Source organism: Platalea leucorodia, assembly GCF_965183815.1.
Source record: "Platalea leucorodia genome assembly, chromosome: 8".
Taxonomy (NCBI): Eukaryota; Metazoa; Chordata; class Aves; order Pelecaniformes; family Threskiornithidae; genus Platalea; species Platalea leucorodia.
This window is the reverse complement of record NC_138830.1, coordinates 40668665-40690573: the sequence shown is the minus strand read 5'-3', so window position 1 is coordinate 40690573 and position 21909 is coordinate 40668665. Positions and strand designations below refer to the sequence as shown.

Genomic DNA, 21909 nt, shown 5'->3' with positions numbered 1-21909 from the left:
CACTCCCACATCTGTGGAAATTGTTGGGATTGGGAAAGGCTGAAATCCCATTTTTGTAATTTTATTAACTAACACTGTTTTTCTTATTTCGATGCTATAAATAAGTACATGAGCAACTGAGTAGCAACTACATGCTCGTAGCATACTCCTTACATCCCTTACCAATGTTAAAGATCATGGGCCAAGGCTTTTACTGTCATTGTTTTCTATAAAGCTCTGGAAATACTGTGGTACAGTATAAACAGTGCCATATTCCGGATTTCACACAAGCATATGTGTACTAGTGACCTATGCTGTGAGACAGCATATCAAGAGCAAGGGATCTAACATCAGGACTTCTGTATTTCACCGAGCCTCAGAAGGAGTCTGATTACATTCATAATTATATCAGGGAACCAGGTGTTGCAGCCACTGAGACATGACTTCTCTTGCTTACATTTGATTTACACCAGTATGAATAAAAAGGGAATCAAGACCCTAGGTTCCCTTCTTAGTTCTGTGACCAAGTCACTGCTGAATTTGCACAAACTGCCTAACTAATCCTTACTAGCAAAGTCCTTTACTTTGCTAAGGAGGTAAAATGATATCTGTCTATTTTAAGGGAACTAGTGTTGTCCAGTACCTACATTTATAGAATATTTTGAGAGTCCTAAATAAATGGTGCTATTGAAATAAAAAGCAGTATCACCCCCCTTTTGTCTTGAGCACTAAGCCAATGTGTAGGGCACTCTCTTTCCATTAGGAGAAACTGATGATAAAGTCAGCTCCTCCTTTGACACAAAATCTTGTTTCCCTGAACATAAGGGGAATTAAACAGCTGGAGATGGTTTCTTTTCTCTTAATTCTAAGCTTTCTTTTCTCAGCATTTAACTTAAAAAGCCCTGACACTTTTCTCAAGTAAATGCTACCAGTGTTCATGTGGTTCTGGCTGATGCTTTTTTACTGCTTTTTCTTTCTCCTTACAAGCTATTTTTCCTGCATCGTTCCCTCAAACAGCTGTGCTAAAGCAATACTCTATAAAGCCTCTCTGTCTGCAACAGTCTGAGAGGCCTCACGTGTGTCTTTGTTTTGGGCAGTGTCACGTGTATGTGGTTTGCTGAAGGCTCCCACTGTTTCAGCTACCTGGTTCAATAAAGGGGCTTAATGACTTCTTATAACTTTCTAAAATAAAGGACGATGTCAAAGGCCCCAGTTTCAACCTACAGCAGCATTATCAGCAATACAATCAATGACTAATAATAGGTACGCAAAGGCAAACATTTCCTGGCTGTTCTTAATAAAACTAAACTTAAAGGTGGCATACAAAGCAAACCAAAACAAATTCAGGAAAATATTTCCTTCCTTAAATACCGTAAAAGTGGCAATCACCCTGTCCAGAAATATGTTTTTAGCAATTGTTTTAATTCCCTTTTTTCCCCTTTTGTAGACACTTCGTATTGTCTGATACTACACTGATGTTCCTAGAAGTTCTCATCCTGAGTTAATACCAGTATGGTGAAGCCAGTTGAACATATTGTTTTGCATAGGTACAATTAGTGCAGTATTTTGGACATGGTTATAGCTTAAGCCACTTTTTACCGTAACAGCTTTGACAACAGTATCTCCTACTACAATTATAGTAGTGTAAATGTGCTTTGACTAGTACAGCTTTACTCTCCACAGGGATACCTTTCTTACTGGTAATGTACTTCATTAATTACCTGGCTAAGTACAGTTAAAGGAACGAGAATATTACGATATACTGGTACCAACAGCAGCGCAGGTATTTCTGATGATACGTTCTGTAGTACTTTTACGGAACAAAGTTATCCTCTCTTTTTTTTTTTTTTTTGCCTTCCCACCAAGTACATTCAATATAAAAAAATAAAGCATTGTTTTGATTTTTGCTTTTGAAGCTCATATGAAACATGTTTAACAGTACCTGCAAAAGATAAGCAAACATTTGCCAAAGTTCTCAACAGTCAAAATTAGTATAAGCTTATTAGTACTACCTTGAAAACAGTTGTTTTATTCTACTGCTTCATTTCACAATGAAACCTACTACAAATCCTAACTCAGGGGAAAGAAAAAAATATCAAAGCATCTTGTTTTGTCTTCAAGGGGAATTCTGCTCCTCTGCAAGAATAAACAGCACAATTAGATTGCTAATAAAACCACAATATTACATGGCATTGTTGTCAGACAGGTTTTCTACTGACTTGTAAATGAGATTTTATTAAGTACAGACATAGACAAATATAGAAACATCTTTAGGTTTTAGATCCCAAAGACATAAGACATCATTCTTTTAAGCAGGTGTGCCTTCCTGGGCAGCTGCTTAAGATTAGTAAATTACAAGCTCAGAATTTCATTCCTAAATATGGCTAAAGAATAAAATCTTTAGTCTGGCAAGTTGGAGTCAAACTGCCACAATGAGCACCTGTTGAGAAAGCCCATTATTTGAAGCTGGGAGTTCTGGGTGAAAAGATCACTGTGAATTAATTTTGATTGCTTCACAAAACTCTGCATAACAAATGGTCTCTGACAGGGGTATCAGACGACTTCCATTTGAAGGGGAGAAAAAAAGATTTTGTTTCTAAGAAGGTAACATAATCTCTGCAGTGACATTAAAACACACCAGCGGCTGCACTTGCTTGAATCTCTCTTCTGAAACAGATTGTACGTGCTTAGGTTACCAGGTATTATGTTTTGGGAGGCGAAAGAGAAACAATTGATATCAAAACCTTATCTAAAAGATTAGCTAAAAAGAATATGGTCAGAGATCCATGAATCCTGAATTGTTGAGGCAGCTATTTGCTCACAAGTTTATTTGCAGCCACATTTCTATGTGTTCTGGATTGCTATATACATTGCCAAAATGGAAAAGGCGGAGAAGAGAATAAATCAAACGAAAGTTTTTGCAGTTGACTAAATAAATTAGCAGCTTTCTTGTATGAGTTAACTCTAATATCAAGTTAAAGCATAGTATGAATATCTGGTAAATATTTCTCTTGCCTGGTATACGGGCTATTGAATATGAAGCAGTTTCTGTCTCTGAAAAGAAGTTTCCACCCGAAATATACAAAACTGCTAACTGTCTGTCATCCCCTGGTTAAATCTAAAGCCAAGCTTACCACCCATTTGTGCAAATGAAAAGTGTGATTTTCTACCAACTACTCTGCATGATTACTTTACTTAAGGGTTTCCTGCAAAATGATTCTCAGTTCATCCAGAGCTTATTTTTAGAAGAAAAAGAATCACCAGAAAGCACTATGCTTTTAGCTAATAATCATGATCGAGTTGACTTTATGCTTGATTTGTCAACTCTTAGCCTTTAATATTACATGAATTACAACTTCTACGATTCTTTCAAAACTGACTGTAAAAGCTATATACATATGAAGATAATAAAATGCTCATATCGACTTCCCTTTTTATGTGTGTTCTGTTTTTAAGGCAACCTGAATTATATCATCATCAGGGTATTAATTGCACCTACACAAAGATTTGGATGTGTTTGGATTCATATGGGTACCAGAGGCTTGCGTCTATGCCTAGCAAAATCATTGCAGCCATAATAAAACCAGAATACGGCCACACATTCCATTAAAGAAAAGTAACAGAAAAACTCTAGATAAGTCAGAGCCTGCACTTTTTTAATTTATTGGTATAGCTAGGAATCACTGTAGTATTAGACCACCAGGCATCTAATCTTTCCAACTTTTGCAGTATGTCTGCGTTACTCTACAGGGCACATGAAGGCCACCTGAACAAAGAAATACTGATGCTGTTCTATTTCATTCTAAAAACCAGACCGATATACTGTCACAATCCCAGAACAGAAATATTAGAAGACACCTTCAAGCAGTGATGCTTTGCCGTTGTAAATAAAACTGATAAACTGACCTGCTTGGAGTTCAAAGTAAACTCTGTATTGTCCAAATGTATGTCAGCTCCATTTACCTGCACATGCCTTTGACAACACTGCAGTCCTGCACCCCTCATATCCAGCCCCTGCCATCCAGAACCTTCCCAAAGATGGACACACAAGGGAGGAGCTGACTGCACAAAGACAGTGCCTAGTATAAATCACTTATATTGGACAATTTGAGTTTTTTTTTTTCTACCAAGGTTTTTTTTTTCCTCCCCAAGCCTCAGCTATCCCGAGTATCTCAAAATTATCACATGTATCTCTTCAAGCAATGTATTTATTCTCTTGCTAATTCCATTCTTCATCTAAAATAAGGCATGAAGAAATGGGTAAAAGTGAAAAAAAAATCCCAAAGATGTTGTTTCATCTTTTTCTCTTTATCTTTTTTTTTTAAAAAAAAGATAAAAGTCTTTCTAATAATGCCCCTGTGATTCTATTATAGCACATTCAAAAAGCAAAGCACACTAGAAAAGTTTGAGCAGTTGGAAATATGTAATATATCCTTCTGTTTTTTTTCCTTCATGTCTCCAAAATAAACTACAAATTTCCCATGCTGAAAAGTTTTTCCTTAAGTTAATAAAATCTGTCACTTTCCATAATGGTTGGTTTGAAGAAAGTCCACAGGTGCAGTATTCTGTTGTTCACAGCTTAGGCAGTCAAGGCTTATAATAAAAAGCCCTCTGTGTTATGGTCCTCCTTCCCCATCAATTCACATCAAGTATTATTAGAATCATCTGCCACCTCAGTGGTGCTTCCTCTGTGCTCAAACTGCAGAAGCAACAATGACATTTTACTGCTCTGCAGGTGCTGCTGTGTGTGGTCATGAACACAGAAGTGTGGCCTGCTATTGTTCTCCAGTAGCATTTTGATCTCAAACACAAAAAGCCACATAGCTGGCTGCCCTATTCATTCTTATGCTGAGTTTATATGGGTAAGAGAAAGAAGAGGTGACAAGAGATGGGCAATCCATAATATTTATTTCAACAAATGCTTCACATCTTTTTAAACATCGTAAGAACATGGCTCATTAAACTACAACAGCCTTGAAATTGTGTTATAAAACCACAAAACAAAAATCAATACTTCTGCTGGAAAGGAGGTAATGAAATATATCGAGTTGGTTGAAAAGTGGTTTGTATGAATCATAATATTATTATGTGCACATCACTTCTACTCCCAATACTTAAAGTTAACAAACTAGGCAGTGCTTTCTTTCCCATCACTTAAACAGGTGCTACAAGGTGGTATTTATCAAAGTTATTTTCCAGACTCAATCCTTCTGCCATAAATAGTGCTAGGATATAGGAGGCTTAGTAAAGGGAGATCAATTCAATGCATATTTGCTACCTGAGCTTCAGCTGTTGTATTATTTCACAGTCTGATCAATACCATGTTCTATAAGAGCAAAGGAAAAAGCCACAACATCGCTCTGATGAGTCACTGTAGGTTTATTACTGAACTAGAAGGATGTAACATTTCTGATTTTAGTAAAGACTAAATTTGGTAGCAGCATTTGACCACTATTAAATAGTTTAACTCTCTATTTCAAGTCTTTTGCAAGGACTTGTCCAGATTTTCAGCAGTGTTACATAAACATTTCTGGAATCAACACTCCCTCTGCTGAAAAAAATCCTCTGGAATATTATTTAGAATTATCTCTCATTTAATTTAAACTGGCATTATTGCTCTCCAATTGAATCTAGAGAAATCTGGTACTTAAAAATATTTTAACACAGGCAAGCAATAATGGCATTAAAAAATGAACACTGAACAGTATGAGATGACGGAACAGGAAGGAAGCACTCATAGAGGAGTCCTAAATTATTTGGTTCTCCCAGATGTTAATGTAGGTTTCGCACTCAGAAACTGTACTATAAGGTTACACCAAACAAAACCCGGGAAAAAATTACCCTTCTCCACCCACAGACCTTCACATACACATATTGTGAAAAGTTTCTTAATATCTTTCTCAGGACAAAGCAACCATAAATACCTGGTACCAATAAAGAACAGAAGGAAGACAACATTGAAGAGTAACTAAATGAGACCAGCAAAAAGCTTAGCAACTACTAGCATCCACTGTACTCTCACCCTCCTCAGAAATAAAAACCCTCACCTGCCAAAACTGCCCATCCCTGCCAACCTCCTTTTGTAGTGTAATTGGGAGAAGACAGCAAAAACTTCCCATACCAAAATTCATCCATTTAGAAGGACAATCCTATATCCACACAAGTCTCTGAAGAAGAAATAAAGAAAACCATATATCAAAAGTCAATTGATGGAGGGAACTAAAAGCATTTTTTAAGACTTGTGCAGAGTGCTTAGATTAACTATTTCCACTGAAACAGAAAATACATACTATTAAACAGAGTCCAAGCTAGGCTCTGGGAAGAGAGGAATACAGAGCATAACCTGAGACCTCTGTTCCTCTGATTTGCTGAAGAGAACCAAGATGAGATCAACCCTTGATTAGGACAAACTCATCCAAGAAATTTCCATAGTTGCCACTGCTGTAGCCAAAAACTTCTCTGCACATCACTTCTTACACTATGAACACTGACAGGGTAGATTAAGCCCTTTTACTGCACTCTGACATTGCAAAGTCTCCTGTATTGGAGATCTGTCCTAATAGATGTGTGTCCGTCCCATCATTTTAGATAGTTATGGTGGCACTGGAAAGACTCAGAACGTCCACTCACCACCAAAGACCAAAAGCTTAGTTTTACACCCAAGCAGAAAAATCTCACTTCCTACAGCAATGGGAGCTTCCAACCTGAGCTGAGAGCTGGTTCTGCAGAAACTGAGCAAGTGCCATCCTGTAAATCAATGTCTCAACTTCCCTTCAGCATGCAATGGACTAGTTTCTCCAATTCCAGCAGGGATCCTTTCCAAATTATGCTTTGATTTTACTACTTAACAGGAGAGGGAGAAAAGGTGCTACAGCTGGTAGCTATTGATATTTAATCTTAAATTTATTTTTGCTTTATTTTTTCTATAAATAGTCTTGTCTTTCACCAGGTCTACCACTGTTAGATCCTTTTCCAGTAACCGTCAACATTACACAGATCCTTAACCCCTGAGAGAGAAAGAAAGGAGGAGTGGGTGGAACACAAGAGACAATGACTAATCTTGAAGAGAGACAGACATGTCACATCACCACGGACTCCCTGCTACTTCAGAGACTTCTACGGTAAGTAACTGTATAACAATTTCGTCTGCTTAAGATCAAGTGTCCCCAAAAACTTATTTGGAAATGCAGCAGCCTCGATTTGTCCCTCTACAAAGTGCTAAGAGTGTACTGCATACATCTCCCCACAGTCACATCCTATGGTGACATCCCCACAGTCACATCCCAGGCTACAGGTGCCTGACTACATCATGGCTCTACCAGCACACTGCTCCCCACTTGTACACATAAAGACTAGTCAAACAACAAACTAATTGCTTTCCTTTGATAACAATTAAAAAAAAAAATTTTTTTTTTTTTTTGCGGAGGGGGTAAACTGCTGGCCAGACATTAGGATGATCTCAGTGTGTTTGTCTACAATGTCAGCTTTAACTGTCCACTGTCATGGGATTTGGGCCATGATTTTAAGTGACTTTGTGTCAACACATTTTAAAAGCCTGATTTTCAGACAGAGTAGCACTTTCTAAAAATCATGATTCTTTGGGATGGTTTAAATTGAGCATTATATAAATTGAAATAGCAAAATAAAGCATTGAACAAGCTTCAAATTTAGGCCAAGTTGCAAGAGAGGTGTGGGGGGGTGGAAATTGCTGCCCACATTCTTCATTTTTCCTGTTTTTATTGTTGTTACTGTTGTCAATATCTAATTTTCAGATAAAAGGAAAGCCCTTCAAGATTACTAGTAAAGTCAGGACTTCAGGCTTTAGTTGACAGTTACTTCAGACTCCTGATGAAATGAAACTCACTCCATTCTGTTTCTGCTCAAGACAGTCAGGGAAAGAACATCTAAACACAAGCATAACTTGCTGACTTATATCACACATGGCCAGTGTTTCAAAACCCAGAGTTACCCTTTCAAAAGTAAGGATTGTCACTGCCATACATAAGGTTATAAAGAGCAAATTGGTCAAACAGAGAAAATCGCTCAGACGATCCAAAAATATTTCCTGTCTTTATCATCATTCCTAGCGCTCAACAGCAGAGCAGACAATGGACATACCTATAGCTGCATTTCAACACATGGCTGCACTACTGTGCTTGATGCTCATAATTTTATATAGCACATGCAGGTACATACTCTCTGGGAGAAAAGAGCGAGCATCAGTCAACATTACAGAGATTTGCACAAAAAACAACAGCTGCAGAGGACCCCAATCTGCACACTTTATTTCAATGTACTCTGCACTATACCACACTGCCACTAGCCCTTCCACATCTTGTTTCCTAGCTCACACACTACCCTGAAGCAAACCAGGCAGTGACTAAGGCACCAAGTCTGACCCATCTGTCATACTGTACATCATCCAGCAATTTTTTGTGATTAAATATGACCTTTACAATTCCACATACTTCATTTTAGAGTTTTTTCATATATGGGGAATATATAAAGAGAACTTGTTACCTGAAGTCCAAGCTGAAAGTTATCTGTGATAAATATCACTGAAATTGGAAATCAACTACAGACACTTGTCTGCAAGGCAGCAAATGCAATTACTAGTTCCTTGTACTGTGCATGAGAAAGAGACGTTTTTTCTACATGGAAAATTTTAACTGAATTTTAACTATTGGCTACATCTGATAGTTCAGCAAATATACAGTATCTCTTGAGACCTTTTGCAAAAACCGATTATTTGTTCTTACAAATACAGTAAAAGTGTAAGCATGTACACATAGCATTAACTTTTCAATTTCATCTGATAAGCAGCAAATGTTGTACTGAGGTACCAGCAGAGCACTTCCAGGTGTTCTGGTAGATGCTGAAATTCAAAATAGCTGTTTTGTATTGGACATTTTATAACCATTTATATTCCAAGAGATTAGCCAGGTATGGTATACACACATTGTAAAAGACCAATCTGAGCAGTTTCCCATCTAAATATGCAAAATAAACAAAAATTAAAGGTAAGGAACTATTGTTAGCATCATTTTACAAAGCACATCAAGAGATTAGAGCAACTTGCCTGAGGTCACACGTGCCCAGAGCCAGGGATGAAATTTCCATTTCCTAAATTAGCCCCTTACACTTTAACCACAAGCTAAACCTTTATATAAGCCTCCGAGGTGCCAAACCACGCACAATTAAAATGTAATAAATTCCACTCAAGAGCACTAACAATACAGGAATACGTGTGCATCAAGCTAGTGCATGCATCAGTAGAGAGATTGAAAACAACAACAAAATCATCTGTTCAAACAGCACCGATGCAGGAATTAAATTTCAGTATTGCTGTCAACTTTTCATTTCACTAATGGCTTTTAAGAAAGCTGGACATTTTTCCTCAGTCCATTTTACCTTTTCCCTCCATTTGACAAATATTGATTTTCATTTCCTCCAAGTTTAAGTGCATTGAATGCTATTGTGACTGGTTTGTTTGCTTTTTTGTTTGTGTCCCAGGTTTATTGAGGATGCCAGCATGAATGCATACAGCTTTAGAAAGAGAGAATTGGTTTAATAACTTCTTCAAATCCAGGAGAGAACACAGGAGCACAGTCTACTCTTTTGTATAGGTCAAGCAAGAAAAGTGACTCTAGGCGACTATCTAACGTCAGTAAGGAGACTGCTGAAGTAATAGCCTTGGTGTTTTAAGCTGTTACTGCTATGCTCTGTCACAATAGGACAAATTATGGAGTGTTCTTCCTCCACTTCAGTGCAAAGTTAGACATACTATCTTAAAAATGCCTTCGGTGGCATTTTAAGCTAAGCCCATTTGGTAGACAGTTGGCCCTTTAGGAGGCTTGGTTTGGAAGGTAACGTCTTACGAAATTCTGGCTCAAACAAGCTGTAGCTTTATGAATTCTTTTCTGACTCACAGATACATAGGCTCAACCTCCTTTCATAAGATGATCTCCTTAAGCTTTGCAAACCTGCCTGGTACATTTGGAGACTTTCCTATCTTAAGGTCTTATTCACCAAATAAGAAATCAGTCTGTCTTTGCAGTGATACGAATAAAGAGTGCTTACATGATCTATTCTACCCATCCAAATATGGGGGAGGGAGGGAAATCTCAGCAGACAGAAATAAACATCTGAACTGAAAGGGAAAGACAGTAACACCTTAAACTGCCACAGACACTTTTACAGAAATCGTCTGTGCAGCACTCAGACATTCATCAATGTTAGAAGCCAAAGTAAGTTGAGCCGACTTAAGCAGGGGGTTAAATTAGTTTAAGTGTATCAGCACCAGAGGTCTATGATGGTATTAAGGAATCCCCACAACTGAGCTAACTAGTGATCTAACCATCACAAACAGCCTCGTTCTCGTCAGCAGCTCTGATGCAACTTGCCAAGAGGACTCAGTATTCAGCCTAGACAAGTAAACAGACACATAAACCTTTGAAACCTCTTCTGTCTTTATACATATAATTTGCTATTCTCTGGATCCTCTAACCAACAGACAGACAGGCGTTCATATGAATGCACATTTAGCAGTGAACATGATTATCCACTTAGTTATTGTGCATATGAAACAAATGTTAGCTTCACTACGTATTAACTGACATTTTAAAATCCTGATGAAAGGAAAGCAATTTAGAATTATTCACTGCTAAAGGAAGCTCGTTTTCAAAACAGGCACTGCTTTGAAAAAAATCTTAACATTATTCATCTGGTCAGTCTCACTGGCTCAGCTTTGAAACTATTTTTCATGGAAAAGATGAAGAAAAGAAAGTAGTGATCAGTGGGGTTAAATCCACGATAGTGTGCCAGGCCACTCAATTTTTTTGCTTTCCATATTCAATCCTAAACACTGCTTGTATTGCACCACCTGATGCCAGGCGCTGCAGGGCTTCTGCTACACCCACCTGACATTGTGATGCTGCATTTTTAAGACCTTTAAATAATGAAAATAGACCTTTGCACTTCAGCACTGCCCTGGTCAAGAGAGCTGTCTGTACAGATGATGTGAATGTCTGCTAACATGGAGAGGCTTCTTACTTTTGAAATGAAATGACACCAGAAGTTTCAGGGCTGATCATTCCAGTGAGGACCTTCCTTATTAGCACTGGTGATAAAGTCTAACATGGGCACAGGCATGGTTTTGGTCCCCATCTAACCTGAACTTAAACTGCTTTCCAAAAGTGACAGTAACTTCTGAGAGTTAAGAACAGCCTGCAATTTGGGCTAATTAGTTAACTGCTATAAAAAAGAAGATGACATCACTTCCTTACTCTACAACTCTCCACTAGGTGTTCTCACAGGTATGCTCAGAGTCAGCTGAATACAAGATGCTGGCCCCACCCACCATGCAGAGCATTGCAGAGAATGCCTTCAACACTTGAGCGCATGGTATTCACCAGCTCCCTCGGCACTAGAGAGACCTGAGCACTAAAAAACAACCCCTCTCTTTCCTGCTCTCGTGTTCTCACTCTACTGCTCCTCTTCCCATATCATACTGAGAGATTTTGCCTCTTAAGAAATTTAGAATGTGGATTCAAAAAATATATGTCTCAAGAAAAACAGAAGATAAAATGTAAATCAAAGAAAGAGACTCACGGTAGGACAAAACTATAACATAACTTGAGCCAGAAACTTAATTTTAATCACTGCCATGTTTACACCTCACTTACCTGTAAAATATTCCAGCCACCGCATGTGGTTCAGGGCCTCCCTGTATCACACATCCCTGGAACAAGGAGATCTTCCCAAGGTGGAATCACCATGCACTCGCCATCTTCCACACATCTGCTAGGCCACTGCCAGAGTGACAGAGGGACTGGCTCAGGGTAGCCATTCTGATATTAACTATAACCTGGATGTAAAAAACAGAAATATCAAATCAGGAAACTGAACATAAACGCAGCTGTCAGTAACTCTGTTTTCAGCTGGAGTTGTATACTTTTCAATTATTCCTGTTTTTTCTTATTAATACTTCCAAGCCTTTACTCCTCCTTAACTTTTTGTCTAGAGATAGGTATTTATACAAGAGACTGTATTGTATGCGAAATCTTTAATTCATATTTCAACTCAGCAGTTGAGAGACATACTGCTTCCGGCTTGTATAAATAACTGTACCCACTTATTTGCAAAACATTATTTTACCTTCTGTCAACTGATGTTCATGAGAGAAGGAAACCAAATAGAAAATGTAATTTTGATTTAAAAAAAAAAAAAAAACAAACCACAACAAAAAAAACAAACAGAGATAAAACTGGAGAAGTACTGAAGACTGGCAGGGAGACAGCAAAAAAGAACTGCCATGCTACAAAGTCACACCTTCTCCTGCCAAGTAAAACTGGCCTCCTGCAAAGACGCAACCAGGTAGCTTGTGACTTCAGGACTCCAAAAAGCAGGAAGTATGCCCCAAAGAAAAGGTTAAACCAAGCAGCAACTGTTGCATTTTGATGGTCAGCAAATATTCTTTCCAAAGCAGGGTTGGAGAGATTTGTTGACTCCTGCAGGAGGGAGGGCTTGCAACCTGTGCCTAAGACTCAAACCACAATCCAGTCTAGGAAAAAACACCGAAATTCAGCCGACTTTTCCCTGAGAAAAGGGCTTAGAATTTGGTCGCCATCAGCACACGAAATCAGCCAGACAATTTGCTGCTCCCCTTCCCTTCCCACCCCTGCCTCACCACTCGAGAAACCAGTCGATGTGCTGCCCTGACTCCTCGCTCTCCCCACTGTACTGGTATAGTGGGTCCTTCTGATTAGCCCTCCACGCCCTTTTCAGCCTTTCATTCCGTCTGCCCCGCTACACCTCCCCAGTTTGCCCCATGAAAGCGAGGTGACCACCCGCCGGGATGCTTCGTGGACGGGGGACCGCGGGCGGGCGAAGGGCGCGCCCCCGGCTCCTCGCTCTCAGTCGCCGCCACGTCCTCGTTTCCTCTCCTCTCTGCGGCATCCGGGGAAACCCCCAAATTCACTGGCCGCCTGCTAGCAAATGTGCCCGGCGGGAGGGGCAGCCCCGGGGCTTACCCAGCCGCCACGGGCCGGGCGCCTGCGGCCGCGCCGCCGCGCGCTCTTCCCAAGCGGGGAAGTTTCGCACGATAATAGCCCAATTTTTAAATAAATCACGTCTGTTTCTGGGTGAAGAAAATTACTCGGGCTGATTAAATGAATGCGCTGAACGATCACTGGCGCTTAGAAGAGGAGAAAAACAAAAAAAAAAACCAAACACAACCCCACTGTGCTTTATTTTAATGGATGATAAAATTGTGATAGGCGAGAAGGAGAGGGAAAAAAGGGGGGGGAGGGGGGATAAAACTTTGTTGCTAATGAGAAAAATGCGGCCGCGCAAACAAAACTGTAGAGAAAAAAAAATCTATTCTTGAATAAAGATTAATTCAATGTCTGTGAATAGGAAATCCTGCGCTGGGTAATTGCAGCGAGGTAGCGCGGCGCCCAGCTGCGAGGCGACGCGGGCACCTTTGTGCGCTTGCCAGAGGACTGCTCTGGGGAGAAGTAACTTCCCCCGGTCCCCACGGTCTGGTGTCAAGTAACGGGAAATTTAACATTCCGCATTTCCAGAGCGAATTATTCCCACCCCCATTCTCCGGCAGCTCGCTGGCGGAGGCCAGCCAGCCGCTCCGCCTGACGGGGCGGGGAGTCCCGAACCGACTCCAACCCCGCGGGGTACGGCCTCAGCTCCCCGGGGGGACGTCCCTGGCTCCCGCAGCGGGCCGGACCGCAGCTCCGTTCGGGGGCGGCAGGAGAGGGAGAACGAAAAACCCTTCTGCAGTGCGGGGGTAACAACCCAGCCACCCTCCGCCAAGCCCAGCGCAGCAGGAGGCACGGGACAGGGGAACGGCTGATTCCTCCCCCCTAGCACCCACCTTCGCAGACCGTAGCGAGGAAAGCACCACCTCAAACAGCAGCAACAACCCGACAGGGCACGGCACTGGCTTATTAGGGGAACCCCCGCCCAGCCGGGCTCAATCGTTGCAATCAGGCGGGCGGCCGGCGGAAAGGGTGTCCCGAGGAGCCTGGCCCGCTGCAGCCCCCCATCCCCGGGGTGGGCTCCCCACGGCTTCATGGAAACGCTCCCGAAGGGCTGGGGGAGAAGAGGGTCCGTCGCCCCTCGCGGGGGGCACCTGAGCGTGGGCGAGGAGATGCGCCCCTCGGGCTGCGGGGAGACCCGCGCCGCGCCCGCTCCGCGGCCCCCGGTGCCCGCTGTCCCCAGCACCCCCTCGGCTGGGCGGGGCAGTTACCTCAGCCGCCCCAACGGTCGCCCCCAACCCTCGCGCCTAACGGTCGCCCGAGTGCGCGAGCTGCCCCCGGCCCACCTCACCCCACACCGCGCGGGCAGCGAGCCGCGGGGTGCCCTCGCGGCGCGGGCGGGCTCCGCCTGAGGGAACGCGGGGACGGGCGAACCCCCACACCCTAAAGTACAATAAAGAAAATTGCTATTTTTTTTTTTTTTTCCGCGAAAAACGCCAAATGCATACGTTACCCAGCGGCAGGGAGTGTCCGGGAGCCGGGTGTCCGCGAGTGCCGGGCCCGAGGGTCCCGGGCGCAGCTTCCCCGGCCGGGCCGGGCCTCTGCCCGTTCCCTGGCGGGGCTGAAAGGTCCTCGGCACCCAAAGACGGGCTTTAACGTGAGAAGAGGTTCCGAGGGCTGGAGTTAAAGCCATTAACGCACCTCAAGCCGCGTGAAGGAAACCCTCCCAGAGCACTGGGGTCTGCTAACCCTTCCTTGCTTTTCTGTTGCACAAATCTAAACTCAGTTTAAAAGGAGAATTAGTTAGTATTTCATTGATAAAATCATCATCAAAATCCGTTTAATTTACCTTTTTCTGAGACCAAAAGGTGACTTGAAATTCTTAAATATTCACATTGACAAGCCAGCTGGCTCTAGTGTACAACTTACATGTTAACAAAAATGCATATCATGTACCAGATGAATCATCACATTCGAACAGGAAAAAGTTCTAAAGACATGAAGTCCAAGAGGTATTCAGACTACAGTGTTAATACTTTACTAAGGATTCATAATCATATGAAGGGCAAAAGTCCTCAAGTATTTCTCACCCCAGCTTTTCAGTGTTAAATCCTCTATGATGCCCAATTTACAACTCAAGCTACTAGGGGGAAGAGCAAAGTGATTACTTCTCATTTAAAAAGGCAAACCACTCCTCCCACACTGATATTAAAGAAAATTCCGTAACAAAAAATACCTGAATGTTGGAATTGTAAAAAATACATATACATTCACATGAACATAAAATTGGTTATTCCTGTTGATTTTTTGGAAGGCATAATTTGAAGGCAACCAAGCTGATTTATTTTTCATAAATAATAATGTGAGGAGATAAAACTCTACTGGGTGAAAATATGGGGCTGAATTCTGTTTCCCCAAACTCCCATTGAGGTTAATGATCATTGCAGGTGCATAAGGGAAGCCAAATCATGTGCAAGGCCAAAGCAATTTTTTTTTTTTTTTTTACAATCAAGTTATAAACCCCATATATGGAGGCTTGCAAGTGGGCATCTTAACACAGATATAGCAGCGTAAGCATGCCACAAACATACAATCTCATAGAATAAAATTAATATCAAATATAAAGCATTTGAACCAAATCAAGCCTTAAATGTGATAAATTATTTCCTTCAAAGGAAACTTACCTAGGCTCAATAAGGTCTTTGCTAGCAGCATTTTTTTTATAAAGAAATTAAAAATGCCAAAATAGCTACAATTTTATGAGGAGAAAGAGTTGAATAGTTAAGGAGAAATTTCCCACTATTGGGGGGTATGAAAAATATACTAGCAATTATTATGCAATACATATATGTATACCCATACTTACAAATATAAACACACACATACAACCTGGACAGTTCATGTTAACCAAGGGAAAGGCTAAATAATACAAAGTGATTACTAAATACAGGTACACTTTAAAAACACAGAGACAGCGAATTTTATCTGTTGCAAAAATGTATTTGATTACTCGAGTAAAATTACAGTATCTCTGCTGTTAGTAAGTATTAAATGTTAAAGAAACTGGACCTCTTTTCCTTTCAACTTTCTGAGAAAGTGCATGTAACAGTCCAAGGTTCCCCCTACCCCCCCCAATACCTAATACAAAATAAACAAACACTATACTTGTTCCCTTGGTCAAGGAGTAGGGCTTGGTCTTGTAAGGAACATATGTACATTTTAATGAAAGTGATGTCTTATTGTATATACAGGAGCATCTACAGTTGTCCACGGAAGTTGTTCAAGATGCCATACTTAGCAGCATTGTGAAAGTCCAGCACATTTTCTATAATGAATATACCTACAAGGCAAAATGTTACGTCTCAGTTTCAACTACCAAAACAACACTTCAGTATCTTCTCTAATAATCTGCGTGCTTATTACTGTACAGAAACGTATTAACATTTAAGACGACTCAAGTAAAAAGCACAATACAAATAACAGTTCAAAACGGAAAATGTTAAACCTACAAAAATTAAAGCAGTTTTAATTTTATAATAAAAATCAAAAACTGAGCTGTGTAAAGGACCCACACTGTTCAGTCTATATTCTTTCAGTCCTCTTCTTAATTCTGTTTGGAAAAATTAAACAATGTGTTTGCTGATAAAATTTCCAGCAGGATCAAAGTGTACATTTATATACAGATTTTTATTAGAGATCTAATGCATCACTGAGGCATCGCATCAATACCAGAGTTCATGTTAAACTGGATATAGAAAATAAGTTAATGCCAGAATAAGATCACCTAGCAGAACAGACTTGCAACTGCCATAAATGTTACAGCAAGTTTACAGCACTCTAGTCGATTAGTATTTAGTTCAAAATACAGGAGACCAAAGTTAATGCTTGCATTTGTTTGCAAAGCAAGGTTATATCACTAATAAATAAGCTCTCTTAGAACTCTAGAAGTAGAACATGGTACAAAAGAAAGTCTTTGTAATGTTGTAGCCTGCAGCTTGAAAAAAGCAACCCTAGGTTGCACTATTTGCAGGAATGTTATTTATGGAGTTTTTTTCTAATTTGTTACAATTTCTTTGTTGTCTTCCACGAAACGTGTAAAACGGAAGTTTGTCCCGTTTTCATTGCTTGCCATTTTCTCCAGACCAGCTAGAGGTGCGTTGGGTTCTGAATTCTGGAGCTTCTCCAGGCTTCCCGTCAAGCCGCTGATGGGAGAGCTGCCACCGTTGCCCAGGCCCCCCGGTGCCGGAGGGATGCCGCCATTCTGGATGACAGAGATCTCGTTGGTCTTCATGGCCAAGCCATTGGAGAGTGCTGCTGCGTACTGGTTCCAGAAGCTGGAGGGGTCTCCATTCCCTGACCGCGCAGCCAAATCCTTCTGAAACATTTCTGGGAACTTTACAGGATTGCCTCCTAGGAATGTCATGGGGCCATCTACGGAAAGTCGTCTGCCTCGTCTTGCAGGAGTACTGTTCCACATGTGAGTGCCCATGTGAACCTGAAAGGAAAAAAAGGAAGAAACAAACAAAAAACAGGGGTTGACAGGGATTTCAAACTTATTTTGATCACGGAGAAGGCAGCAGTCCATGAACATGTCCAGTCTTGTTACATAATGAACGGCACTACAGGTAGCAGATGCAGGGCTCCATTTCCCATCCAGAATAATAAATAAACTTCTGGATTAGCCCATCACCATTACCCAGAATACCCTGTTTTCCTGCTGAACAATGCATTGCTTGTTACTCTTTTTCTTATTACATGTATTTAGTTTATAATGACTTCACGTTATTCCGTCAATTGGAGATAGCTGCTTTCAGGGCTAGAATTGCTATGTCCACTTTCATTGCAATGGTAAGTATTGTATTTGACACCTTTTACCCTATAAACGTCCTTTTCAGACAGGCAGAAAGTATCCTTTACTGATTGCTCATCAGAGAGCCTCGTGTATGGACAGAATGGCCTGAAAGTAATTATTCATCTCACATTACTGGCAGCAACCTCTAGAGAAATACTCTGTCAACAGAAAAATGTACACAGTAAAGTGCTCAACTGGTGTTCTAAAACTTAAGTATATTTACTTTTTCAAACACATATCAGTAGGAAATGTTAGTTATATAATCAATTAAAGTAATGCCCATTAGTTCCAGAATTATGTTAATAGTTTTTTTAAACACTCATCTTACATGATAGTTATGAAAAACAGCACATTCAAGAGCCTTTCACTTCTTAGAGAGGTGTGTGAGTTACAAAACGCATTTCTCTGTTAATTAATACTCCTTACCATCATTTGGCTGTTCCATTTCACACTCTACATAGACAGTCTTTGCTGGTAGATGAATTTTAATTAAGCATCAAAACCAGCTCATGCTTCGGACCAGCTGCCAACACGAGCACTCAACAAGAGGCCATCTAGGTCTACCAGAGCTGACTAAACACACCATTTGTCACACCACAGATACTCAAAGGTACCACTGCTTGCAACATTAACAGATGTAAAAAATTAAAAACACCCAGCAAGGAGAAAATCAAACCTAAGAACAGCAAGAGGAAAAAGTACCTTCAGATTGCCTTTTGTTGTGAATGCTCTTCCACATATAGTGCAGGCAAAAGGTTTCTCACCAGTGTGTGTCCTTTCGTGGATCTGCAGAGCACTGGAGGAAGAAAATGTTTTCCCACACGTGTTGCAGTAGTGCTGTTTGGGGGTTCTTCTGGGGAGAGCGGGGAGCAGGACAGGGGACGTGGCAGAGGAGGACAGCGGCCCTGAAGCAACTAGACCAGAGGGTGCTTCTTTGCTATCCTGAGGAGAGCTGTGCACAAAGCCATTAACCTCAGTCTTTATGAGCGATGACAGTGAATTAGCAGGCATAACCGAAGAGTTCTGATTAGGGCCGATACTAGAATTGGGCTCAAAAAGTTGTGATGGTAGATCTCGCATTTGATGTGTCAACATATGCTGCTTCAAATTACCCTTTGTGGAAAAGCCACGATTGCAAACTGTGCAAATAAATGGTCTCTCTTTGGTATGACTTCTGTAATGAATGTCCAAGGCACTCTGACAAGCAAATGTTTTGCCACAAATGTCACACGCGGTGTTTTTAAATTTACCTCTATCTCTGAAAGGAAAGAGCATGCTCAGAGACTCTTCTTTAATCATTTTATCAGTGTTACTAGACGTCAAGTCCAAAGCACCACTGTTAGCAGGGGTTGGAGACAAACCATTGGCAAACTCACTTGGTAAAGCTCTTACTGGTTTCTCTTCGATACTTGGTGACTTGTGGTAATCATTAGTGCTGTTGGATGGGGACAAGGCCTGCATGGAAGAGGTAGACTCTGAGACAGCAGGGCTTCCAGCACTTTGGCTTTCCATATCACCACCGACAGATGACGAATCGTTAGTCAAAACATCCCCTTCCACTGACCCATTTTCAACCGACTTTAAGCTTGCCTGAAGTTGTTCAGCAAGCCCTGCATTGATCATCTTCATCTGATTTTCCAAAGCAGCAATACTTGACATTTCCAGGGGCAGAGGGGAAGAAGACAAGCTGTCTTGTGATGCATCCGCAGATTTAGGTGTATCTGGCACACTGCTGTCAGGACAGTCTTCCATGTTCTCATCTGAGAAGTTGTCTATATCATCAAAATTCTTATCGTCAAAAGATCCCGTATCTGATTCCATTGACTCAGGATAGTTTTCCGTGACTGGGGTGTTGGGGATCTGCCCTCCCATGTGCATTCGGATATGCTGCTGTAGCACAACGGCGTTGGTGAATTTTTTCTGGCAGATTGGGCATGAATGTTGTACTCTCAACGGGGGCATGGCACGGTGGACACTGTAATGAGTCTTTAAGTTGCCTTTAGTAGTGAAAGCGCGACCACAGATTTTACATTTAAATGGCCTCTCACCGGTATGCGTGCGATAATGCATTTTCAGTGCACTCTGGCAACTGAGAACTCGGTGGCAAATGATACACTCGTTAGGATCAGTTGCCTTTTTGTCAATGTTTTCTACCAGTTGCTGCAATTTTGACGTTTCAGATGCTGGCGTTGAATCCAATAGTCCTCCAAATGGAAACTTTGCCTTAAATTGCTCTGACATTAGAGGCATCAGTGGATTTGTCAAAGTGGCAACACTGCTGGAGCCCGAGTCTGCTGCTGGTGAGCACACGGAGCTGCTCATGTTAGTGATGGCGCTTGTGTTTTGAGGGTTTTCTTCCATTTTGCCGTTTGAGGTAGGCAAAGCACCAGCCTCTACCTCATCAGAAAGTCCATTGGAAATTTTTGATGTGGGATCAGCTGTTCCCGAGTCACTCTTGACAGAGCAGGGAGGGCTAGCGGAAGGATGGCTAATGGGAATCGGCTGAGGCTCCTCAGTTTTGATGAATGGGGTCAAGCTTGGAATCGTTGGTGGGAGTGGCAGGCCAACAGAAGTCGTCAGGGTGGAGAGGACTGGCTTGCTGTCCAGCCAGCTCGTGACAGGTTTCTCTGGCGGTATAGACATCCCGTAAGGAATACCCGTGCTCGTAGGAATATTGTCCAAATGCTCTGGCACCGGGTACGGATTCATTTGAATATGAGGGTATTTTTCTTTATGACGCTGAAAGTGGACTTTTAAGTTTCCCTTTGTGGAGAACCTGTTTCCACATATGTTGCATTTAAATGGCCTCTCGCCAGTGTGAGAACGTAAATGAATCTGCAAGGCACTGTCACTCCCGAACACTTTAGCACAGAACCTGCATTTATGCTTAAAGAATGCCTCATCTGAATTACTTTTTGCTTCAAAAGCAGTTACATTTGGTGGCTTGCTTTTTCTTTGCTGTGCCAAGGCAGTCAAGGAGTTTAAATCCTCTGCAGGTGTTCCAATACTGGACAAGGGACTGGAGAAAACAGAGTTACTAGGGGTGGGCTGAGGTAGAAGTGGATTAGATGCAGGACTTAACAAACTGCTTATTGCAAAAGCTGGTGAAGATGATGCTGATACTGGTGGGTTGCTGAGCTGTGAGCCACCAATACTAGAAGCCACTTTTTCTGAGGACGGTGTTGTAACTGCTGCTGCCAATATGTTAATATTTGGAGAAGAGCCACTACTGGATGGAATTAGAGTGTTGCCAGGGTTGCTCTGAGGTAGCTGTATAGGGGGTAGCTGTTTCACACCACTGATGCTGGCAGATTGACTAGCAAGGCTTTGTGCTAATCCAGCTGCTGCAGCCAGCTGCTGGGATAAATGGGAACTTAATGTGGACAAGGGGTTGGCAGATGTTCGTAAAGTACCTTGAGAAGGGCTAGATGATGTTGGCATGTCTGTATTTTGGGAAGCCAACAATAATATTTGGTGACGAATTTGTTCAATCAGTTGCAACTGGTGGATCTGCTGCTGCTGTAACGCTAACAGTTGCTCCATGAGGGCAGGTACAGCAAGCTTACTGTTTGATGCACCGTTACATCTCGCTTCCTGTGAGAACTGTGCTACTGCCACTTTAGTACTCTGAAGGTTTTCAATTATTACATTACTATTTATCACTGAAAAGTTGCCTAATGTTGTCAGATCCCCTATGTGAGGTAGAGAGGTTGTTACAGCTGAGGTACCCATTGTGGAGCTGTTACTGCTTGTAATACTATTGTTGACACTCTTGGAACTGCTACTGCTATTGTTAATGCTGGAAGCCTCCACATCCATGGATTCTTCCCTGTCAAGTTTGTTATGCTCTGAAAGGTCACTGCAGTCTACTTGATCTGTGTTATTAACTGTGTCATTCATCTGTTCATCAGGATTATCGGAAGGGGAACTAGGAGGGAAGGTTTCAGAAGGAGAAGCTGGATTTTCATTCACAATTAAAACTAATTGATTTTTAGTACAATTCTTCTTGTGTTGCAGGAGATCTGATAATTCAAAGAACTCAGCACAGCACCTGCCACAGACATGGGCGTCCTTGTTCTTAGTGGT

General features: G+C 41.5%; 1 protein-coding gene across 2 annotated transcripts in view; it reads right to left on the bottom strand.

The window, feature by feature from the left end:
* Window positions 1-17025: 17025 nt before the first annotated feature.
* SALL1 (spalt like transcription factor 1) overlaps window positions 17026-21909 on the bottom strand; it is a gene marked incomplete at both ends in the record, with an annotated part of 13574 nt that continues 8690 nt past the window's right edge. For both annotated transcript variants that reach the window (XM_082319956.1, XM_082319955.1), the window contains 2 exons: window positions 17026-17466; window positions 18526-21909. The exon at window positions 18526-21909 is cut by the window's right edge and continues 29 nt beyond it. In XM_082319956.1, coding sequence (XP_082176082.1) covers window positions 17026-17466; window positions 18526-21909 — 3825 coding nt within the window. The remainder of the gene's footprint in view (window positions 17467-18525) is intronic.